The sequence below is a fragment of the Empidonax traillii genome, unplaced genomic scaffold, assembly GCF_003031625.1.
Source record: "Empidonax traillii isolate 1590-97213 ecotype Southwest subspecies unplaced genomic scaffold, ASM303162v1 scaffold1890:size56947, whole genome shotgun sequence".
In the NCBI taxonomy this organism is placed as follows: Eukaryota; Metazoa; Chordata; class Aves; order Passeriformes; family Tyrannidae; genus Empidonax; species Empidonax traillii.
In genome coordinates, this window is record NW_020957083.1 from 38,903 (window position 1) to 48,624 (window position 9,722).

Genomic DNA, 9,722 nt, shown 5'->3' on the forward strand with positions numbered 1-9,722 from the left:
TTATCTTTCAGTCTGTAAAAACACCTAGAGTGAACAAGCTATAAGAATTAAAAACGATGCTGTATGGTGGATATCAGACTCAAGAGAAATCTTTAGCCCAGTGAAGAAGAGGATGGATACAGGAAAAAACAGAGGACGCTTCCCACAGAGACTGAGGCACCACAGGGATAAAAGCCTTCAAGGACCTAGGAGGCTCCCACAGGGAATGGAGGCCTCTTGCCAGAAGGAAGCTCCAAAGATGGACAAAGGCTTGTCTCCAGAAGGACGCTTCCCAGAAAGACTGGCATCAAAAAGAGACTCTGCAGAAGAGAGGAAGGAGGCTCTGGCATCACAGTGGAAGGAGGTTTCACTAGAAAAGGCCGCTCTGAGACGGGCTCTGGGACCACTGGGAAATGAGGCTTCACTGGATGAGGAGGCTCATCCTGTAAATGAGCGGGGCGGGTTTGTGGCGTTCAGTGCGGGCTGTCCCGGTGCCACCCCCAGGCACTGCCGTGGACGCACTTGCAGTTTGGCCTTTTGGATTCAATGCTATTCAAAGTACTGATACGTAGGTTATGCATTCTATATAGTATAATTCTTGCAATAAAATTGTAACATGGAAAGGTTGACAATAAGAGTTCTGCTTCACTGCCATCGAAATGCATTTTAGAAGATCACAAAACTTTGAATGTCTGCGTGCTTGTGCAGAACAGCTGGTTTCCCAGGAAGGGGATCCAAAACCTTTCTGCACGTGGATCCATGTGCTCCAACTGTTTTTTAGTCATTCACTGCTATGATGCATGAAGCGCTGCATAGACATGACTTCCATAATGCAATGCACTCCATACTGCAGGCTCAAAGGGAATATTTGGAATAGACATAGTGGTGATCCTCTAACTTGGCACTAAAATGAAAGCTGTGGTCTCTACATACTTCTCCTGGCCTAGGACCCTGCATCTAGATGGGAGACTGAAAATGGAAGATGGGCAAGAGTTTGTGGAGTGCAGAAAAAGAGAAGGGGGGGGGGGGGTGGAACCATGACCAGCCTTAAGCAAGGAGAAAGCAGAGAGAGAGTTGCATAGACAGCAGACTTTGTAGGGCATCTAAATATTCTGAAATAAGAGCTGTCTATTTTGTGTGTACTGAAAAAGGCAGGGACTGGCTGTTGTAACACAATAGGTTCCAAATAGGCCAACCTTCACCTCCAGGTACAACCTGTTAGGTTGGAGGTGGAGAAATCACTACACATTTGCAGCTACGCTACAAGGAGTGTTCTCTGCCAGCAAGAGGAAGTGCCACTATTCATCCCAAAGGAGGAGATCATTTGCATAGCCAAATTCGAATTACTTAGGTCTGGCTGAGAAGTCATGGGTCAACTCTAGGATGAAAAGAATGGCAAGGTCAGAGGGAGGAAAAGGTGGAGTAGAAGCAAGAAAAAAGGAGCATGTGGAATTCTGTCCAAATATACGCAAGGCCATGTGGAACCCAACTCTGGCATTTTCTGAATCACAGCTGCTTGACAACTTTTTAGTGTTTTGTAAACATAAGCAGGTCATGTCCATTCATTTTCAATTTTACCATCATGTTTAATCAATAAAATATGTTAGAAGGAGGAACATAAGAAAACATCAAAAAAAATCATTTAAATGCACTCTGGAACCTGTAAGATTTGCTTAGTACTCAGTCCATTAATTTTTTGTTTTGTTTTGTGGGCAGTTTTTTTGTAAATTAGGTTAGCAGTTGCTTGCATATTCCCATTGTGGATAAACAGAAAGCTTGACAAACCAGCACTGCCTAAATGAAGACATTTTTCTTACCCTCAGATGATGAAGTCCAATATTATTTCAAATAAATTGTCCTTGTTATCTTAATAATGATCTTTAATACTACAATGACACCTCAACTACTGCTACAACATTCAGACTTTCAGTGCTGTTTGATCAAGTTGTCACGAACTGGTAATTTGTATTTAATGACAGAGTACTGGGTATTAACCCGAGTATTTTTTTTTCTTTTTTGTTGGTTACCTAGAAGCTAACCAAGTCTCTAGTTTTCCAGGTGAGAAGCTGAGTAGACTATGACAGTTCTTTGCCATTCATCCCCCATTATACCACTCTTCAGATGTGTGTTTTGTGACCCTACTGCTGTATCCTGACATCCTGTTAACCCCTTCATCTATGCTCCAACACAGCATATGTGAAGTCTGGGATTCTGTTTACTCTGTCACTCTAATACTTTTCTCACAGTGGAGCTTGACAAATAAATGCAATTCTTTCTGGCACTGGTTGCAAGTCTGTAGCAGAACACTCAGTCCTGACAGAAGAAGGCAGTGTTGTACACAGCCTGAGCAAACAGCCTTGTCCCTTTTCCACATTTTTAAATTGACATTGGATTCTTTTTTTTTTTTTTTTACATGTGTTTTCAACACTCTTCTTTTATCAGTACTACCACTGTCCTAGACTTTCTTGAAAGCAGCTGAAAGCAGCAGGGTACATTTTACCAGTCAAGAAGCTGATTCCATGAAGGGAGTGGCTTCAGGCACTTACCAGCTGACATGAGAGGCATGGCTGTGCAGCACTGTCCTGATCCACCTTTCTAAAGTGCAAGAGCATCAGGAGAGTCCTCATAGGCTGCTTTATATTTCTGGGGTAGTTGGAGTGGGATCCTTTCCTGTCAGCCAACCACTTGGTTTGCTCCCTTCTTGGTATGGAATTTTACTCTTCACCAGCACAATATATTAGACAAATTGTGTTTATTGTGCTTGCCTGTGCACAAGAAAGAGAGGCACAGGGATATGGAGGCTGTTACATGTCTCCCACTATTGGGAGTGTACTGGATAAGAGAGAGATTGGTGAACTCAAAAGGCCCAGGGGGAAAAAAAATCAGTTTAGGGAGCCACAGCCTTTAGGACATCCTGCTGGACTTGGGAAAGGACTTTCCTGCCTTTTCTGCAGGGCTGCAAGCCTCACTGCCAGATCCAGAGGAACCTGCGCAAGAAATCAGCCAAGTTTAAATACTTATTGCTATACGGAGAAACAAAGTTCTTTTGTATAAAATAATAAGCTATTAAGTGTCCTCCCCTCTTGTGAGCACCCCTCTTGCTTGGTAAGGTGCACGCAATAAATACAGCATAAGATACAATACCTCAGGTGATAAGAGGCTATTCAAACAATAATAAATTCAGCTGAAAAATTAAAGAAAATTCACGGCTGATGATTGAATATGCAGTCCTAGGAAAGACTAAATTAACCTCTGATCTTGATGTCATCACCTCTATGTTACAACTTTAACTCATTTTGTTAAAAGAAGTAGTGAACTTTTCCAAAGTCTCTTTGAAGGACTTGATCAAGTAAGCTCCCAGTTCATTGTTTGTCTCCTGAACAGCTGCATCATAACTCCCAAAGAGTGGTGTTGAAGCCTTCACATCCTCCCTATTTGCTTGGAGTAAAATGAGGTTCAGCTCCTCTGCTACACTTTCATATTTTTGGTGATCAAATCTGCAAACACTGGCATCATCAATGGGGTAGGTGATGCCAGTAGGGTAGCAGTCCCTTGGAACTGGGAACTCCACATTTTTCAGCATTGGCAATTCACGGAGAAAAGTGAAAAGGTGTTTAAGTGCTTGGGATGACAGTGGGTTTCCCACAAACTTAAACTCATGTAATTTCTGGCAAGGGCTTAAACCTAAAATCAACATGTTGATGTGAGTGTCTTGGATGTTACAGTCCTCCAGGGTAAGACTCCTGAGCACTGGAGAGGAATGGCTGAGCAGCTTAAAGAATGTTGATGGGTAAAGTCCAGGTATATCATGACCACTCAGATCCAGGGCTTCTAAGTGATTAGCATGGAAGCTGTTGGCTAAATAGGCCATATCAGCATGGTTCAGCAAGCAGTTAGAAACATCCAGCATCTTCAGAGGAGTTTTTAGGGGGCTGTAGAATTAAAGAGAAAACACTTTTGTTGCATAAAACATTGAAAAGCTACATTTACGAAATTACACGCAACTATACACACTATGAGTGGAACCATCTACCACATTCATTATTTGTTCTTACCTCTTTTTGAGAAGCAGAAGCATCTGCCAAAAATATCAAGTATATTTTCCTTCTGGGATCAGTTCCATACATTAGCTCCTTCTTTATGTGACTCATCTGTGTTATTTTAATGGGTATTAAACATTCTAGATATCTATTTTGTAACCAGGTATATGTTTTAAAATGTCTATGACTTGCTGAATTAATAGCCCATCACCACTACCATAAAGGCACTGGTGGCTGCTTCTTGTATGAAACTGTTGTAATTCCAGAGATTTAGATCATTTCCATGAAGGAAGGATTAATTCCAAGATGAAAGCTAATCTTGGAATTAATTAATTCTAAGATGAAAGCTAATTGTAACAAAATATCTGCTTTTGTTTCTAGGGTTTTTTGTTTTTTTTTTGTTTTTTTTTTTTTTGCTGTTTTTAAATGCCTGACAGGTTTAAATTTTGTAGTGTTCTGGAGCTGCAAAAAGACCTACTGATAAAGAAGGTTGGAAGAAGTATAAGTAAGATTACACTCAGATATTCTAATTGAATGCAAAATAGTTCTGATAAATGAAAATCAAGACATCTCTTTCATACATTCTATATCTTAGTGAGACTTACAGAGCTCAGCTGGATCAAAGTTAGAAACTTGCAATTTATTTCTCTTGATATAAGCAGTATGCCACTCATAAATTTTAAATAAAATTTCTCCTTGTATGGGAGAAATTTTAGACTAAGGTGATTTGTCTGCATGAAACTTTTGTCTGCCTTTTTTTTTTTTTTAGATGCTCTGAAAAGCATACAGTTAACTTATTTTCTATTCCAATATGAACACTGCTCACTGGCAGTTTATTATCTTTTTGAGAATTGTCATTTTTTTCACAGGAATTCATAATGAATATTTATGGATCAGCTTAATTTGTAGTACAGAAAAGCATCAGATCTCTCTTGCCTTGACATTAAGAGACACAACAAACAACTGAAATCAAAGTCTCAAATCAAAGTGTACTATTCCCCTGCCCACCTAAAAATACACTATCTGTGGATTTTAGTATATTTACTCCCTATTTTTTAGAGGACAAAAATTCACTAGAGATTCTAAAAAATACTTGGAATAGGACCAAAGCCAATGCAAGCTGCTTAATACATAAGCTAATATAAAAATTGGCCAAGTACCACTCTTTTATGTGGTAGCCAAAAGTATATTCTCACCAGATAGGTTCTGGAAGACTAATAGAAACAGTCCATTCTTCTAAGTGCATTAGGTATATATTCGCTGCCAATTCTCCCCAACAAATAACCTCACCTGCTTTCTGCTGCCCCTTCCCACACACCCTCTGAGATACTTTCACTTTCCTTATTCTCAGCTTGCTGGTGGCACAAAGTACTGTTCTTTACAGTCTGACTGAAAGCAGGATGACATAATTACCTGAGCAGTTTCTGTATTCTTCCTGTGAGTACAGAAAACGACATACACAGCTCGGTGAGCTGCGTCATTTCACCCATCTTTTCTCCAATATTAGCAAGCATCTGTTCATCTGCAGCTGTGAACCTCTGCACGTTAAATGTTCGTGCTGGCAAGGTCAAGGACATCAACAGAGGGAAGTGGATACTGTTCAAGAGTATTTCCAAGTGTTCCATTTCCAGGCGAACATTGTGAACTATTTCCAGTTTGCGCAACAAAGAGGGATCAGCAAGCTTTATGATATAGAAGAATTTCTGCAAAGTCAGGTTGTCAGATCTGAATGCCACACAGCAGATCTTCAGTGGACAAAAGCATTTTTTCAACAGGGCCTCCACAACCAGCTCATAGTTCCGCTCTGTAACAAACAAGTCAATTAGCACATCAATACTGATTTCAAAGGTACCTGGATTGCACTGTGCTTGTTGCAGGTAAACCACCAGTTCTAAACAAAGCTTGGAGAGCATCTGCGTCCTGGCCCACCTGCCCATTGTCTTCTTGCACTCACAAAACTGAACTTCAACGTCTTTTATACCTGTCAGGTCGACCACTTTCAACCTTTTCACGTAGGGAGAAAAGTTATTCAGCACGTAGTCTCTCAGCCCCGTCAGACAGCTTTCCAAGCACACTGAGCATGTTCTGTGGCTCAAGTCTTCCTGGTAGTCCACAGTAGCTCCCAAAAGTTTTCCCATATTAAAGTCGACAAGTGGCCAGTTCTCTACCAAGTCATGAATCACTTCCCCTTGCTCCAGTAAATAGCTGGCTTTAAAAAGAAGAGGAAAAAGATTATGGGCAACATCGCTGAGACTCTTCCTGGCAAACTCTGCATTTGACACGAATGCTTCGGCGCTAAGGAAACGGAGAGACTTCATTGTTGCCCTGGACTCCTTACTGTCCTGGAGAATGACTTCTATATTTAACTAAAGATTCTAGTTGCTTATCATCTTCTATTTTTGTCTGCAGCTGTTGTTTGCTGCTAGCAGAAGCCTTGCTGGAAAGGCAGAGTGGACAGTCACATGCTCTTCCTCTGCTTTCTATTTTGGAGCTATATTGTGACTCTGCAGCACCTAACTGTGAGATCTTTAGTCAGAGAGCTCTTAAACCCCCATATTTAAACCAAAGCTAACTAAACAGAGACCACTATCCAGCGGGAACAGTAAAATCAAGGCAGTGCACATACATGAGAGAATTTATGTAACTATGTTATCTAGGCCATACAAAAAAGCACTCAGGCTTCCACTTAAAAACATAACATGATCTGTATTCCACTTTCTTACACAAAAGATGCCATGCTGAGGATTCACATGCTGATTTCAGTGGGGAAGATTTCCCAGAGTTAGCAGAGAGCTTCTCCATAAGAAAAGACTGAGGCACTACAGCCACTGAGCTACAGCAATGTCCCTCCATTTTGCCCTTCCTCTCAGCCAGGAGAAAAACCTCTGTCACCCAGCTATCACAAAAGCAGAGACCATGCTTCTTTCTTTCAACCTGGCACTTCCTTCCAGGGGAAGCAACGGGGGATACCTCCCTTACAGTATCTTCTCATGTCATTTGCTGGGCAACCAGAGGGATGGAGACTTTTTTTTCAAGTTGTGCTGACCCCGATTTTTCAGATAATTCCACATCTGTTTTGCTGTGAAAAAGTCATGCCACTCTTCGAAGATTCTTTTTTTTTTTTCTTTTCAAGTAAACTCATTATGCAATCTTTTATCAAAAGGAAAAGAAAAATCATAGATATGCTTTAAATTACCAGGGAAGAGACGTCTATATTAGGCTGTGTCATGATAAAGAAGCTTTTTATTTTTGCGAACTTTTGGTTTGTGTCATTTTAATTTTGCCTTCAAATACCATGGACACGTCACTGGCCAGACTGATGTCAAGTGCTGGGGTGGTGTCCACATCCATGGGGGTGCTCCTGTCTGGGGGGCTGCCACTGCCCAGGGGTGCCCCTGAGGGGTTGGCTGAGCTGGCAGGGCTGTGCTGGGTGTCCCGCACTGGTGGGACCAGGGCCACTGCTCTCCCCTGATGGCTGTCGGGCTGCAGTTGATTGACCCTGGGGGGCACTTTGGTGTGCCCCAGCCAGAGGTCTCCCACTGCTCTGGGGCCCACCCCAGGCAGTGTCTGATGGAGCAGCAACACCACGGCTGCTTGCCACTGGGGCTGGGGAAGGCAGGTTGGCTGATCCTGTGAGAAAGAGCAAAGCCTGGAAGTCACATCCCAAGCAGGGGGTGTGAACACTGAGAGGACTGAGGAGAAGGAGGAGGAGAAGGAGGAGCAGGGCAAGGTGCAGGGAAGGAAGGGCTGTGAATATCCCCACAGTGCAGGCCAGGGCTTTTGGGGTCAGGATCTGTCCTCACCTTTGGAGCAGGAGGTTTGGGGGGTGAGGAAGGGCTGCACCAGCTGGCTTAGGGTAGAGCTCCAGCTCACACAGGGGTGCCACAGAGACGACAGGGTCCGTGGCCGGTCACTTCTGTTGACTGGACACACGTCTGGATGCTCCTCTTGGAGCGTCTCCAGGGACAGAATGTTGGGCCTCCCGTTCTCGTGTCATAGAGACAGAAGTAATGCTGAGGCTTGCCTCGTTCTGGCCCACCCCCAACAGCTTTGCCAGCTCTTCATGGGGAGAGGAAGGGTTAACCAAAGAGCTCGAATCACATAAAATCCTGAGTTGCAAGGGACCCACAAGGGTCATCCAGTCCAACTGCTGGCCCTGTGCAGGACAGCAGAGCAATCCCACCAGGTGCCTGAAAGCGTTGTCCAAAGCTCCTCGAGCTCTGGCAGCCTTGGGGCCATGAGCGCTGCCCTAGGCAGCCTGTTGCAGTGCCAGAGCAGCCTCAGGGGAAAGCATCTTTTCCTAATGGCCCGCCTAAGCCTCCCCTGACACAGCTCCAGCCATTCCCTGGGGTCCTGTCCCTGCTCACACAGGGCAGAAATGGCTGCTGCCCCTTGGGAGGAAGCTGCAGCCCCCGATGAGATCTGACCTCGGTCTCCTCCTCTCCAGGCTGAACAACCCCAATGAGCTCAGATCTCAAGTGCAAGGTCCTGCACCTGGGTCAGGGCTTGGCTAGTGCCACCTGGCACAAGGTCGACTTGCAAATTTTGTAACACAACAGGGAGGACCCAGAAGGCTTGGCTAAGGGAGACCATTTACAAGGGACTGCAGTGACAGAGCAAGGGGCAATGGCTTCATGTGGGCAGGGGGCAGGCTGAGATGGGATATGGGAAAGAAATTCTTCCCTGGGAGAGTGCTGAGGCCCTGGCACAGGTTGTCCAGAGAAGCTGTGGCTGCCCCATCCCTGGAAGCGCTCAGGGCCAGCTTGGACGCGGCTGGCAGCAAGCTGGTCTAGCGGAAGGTGTCTCTGCCCGTGGTGGAGGGGTTGTTGGAAGCAGATGAGCTTTAAGGGTGACTTCCAACACAAACTGGTCTAGGCTGTAGAGCAAATCAGGTTGTGGGGATCGAGCAGTGAGGGAGGGAAAAAAGGATTTCAGGCAAGAAGGAAGGAGATCCCTGAAGAGGCTCAAGGCCGCTCTCCTCAGCTCCACAGTTCCAATCTTACATGCCTCCCTGCTCCCTCCTTCCGCCATCCCCAACTCCACTCTTGGCAATTACAAGCAAAGCATGTAGTGCAGTCAGAGTTCGCAGTAAGAAGCAAGAAGTCCCTGGTTGTTCAGCTGTCAGTTCCCAAGAGGTGCCCTTTGCCCAGAGACAGGGGCCCAGTCAGCAGCAGAGAAGGTGTCAGGTGGCCACGTCCCCCATTTTGGAGCGGCCTGATGTTGAAAAATGTCACTGACCTTCCTGGCCCCCTCACGAGGACATAATGGGGGACACAGAGTAGGTGTGTGGGGAATCCTGTAATCCCAGAGTACCTCAGGCAGTGGAGGAACCGCTGGCAGGGACCAGCGCTCCGGGCAAGGGGGATAAAACGGGGCTGCGACCTGCACTGAGTTGAGAACCTCACTGCGGTTTGTTCAGGGAACTCTCCCTTTTATTCGAATAAAAGTTTATTCTTTATTCATCAGCTCCGCTGTCTCCTGACTATTTATGTGTTTCTGAAGAGCTGGAATTTTAGAAAACCACAATCCCACGGTGTCTACAGCCACGGCTGTCCCTGAGCTTCCCATCTCCAACAAGGCCTTTGCTGTGTGTTAGGAACAGGTGGAGCAGCACAGCCTCTCTCCTTGGGAGAGGCTGCACCCCCTGGGCTGGGAAGTTGTGGTCTCTGCTTTCCAGGAAGCTCCTGAACCCTTGCTGCTTGG

At 45.0% G+C, this 9,722-nt stretch overlaps 1 protein-coding gene across 1 annotated transcript; it reads right to left on the reverse strand.

Moving 5' to 3' along the window:
* Positions 1–2,928: 2,928 nt before the first annotated feature.
* LRRC14B (leucine rich repeat containing 14B) lies at positions 2,929–6,337 on the reverse strand. The gene is made up of 2 exons (XM_027908935.1): positions 5,433–6,337; positions 2,929–3,911 (listed from the first exon to the last, which is right to left on the reverse strand). The coding sequence occupies exons 1-2, from the start codon at positions 6,335–6,337 to the stop codon at positions 3,266–3,268; spliced, it is 1,551 nt and encodes a 516-aa protein (XP_027764736.1). The 3' UTR covers positions 2,929–3,265.
* Positions 6,338–9,722: the final 3,385 nt, after the last annotated feature.

Excerpts from the sequence above, each read along its gene's own strand:
- LRRC14B (XM_027908935.1), bottom strand. The coding sequence starts at position 6,337 with ATGAAGTCTCTCCGTTTCCTTAGCGCCGAAGCATTCGTGTCAAATGCA. Across the intron at positions 3,912-5,432 it reads AGAATACAGAAACTGCTCAG|CCCCCTAAAAACTCCTCTGA; the intron begins GTAATTATGTCA and ends TTAATTCTACAG.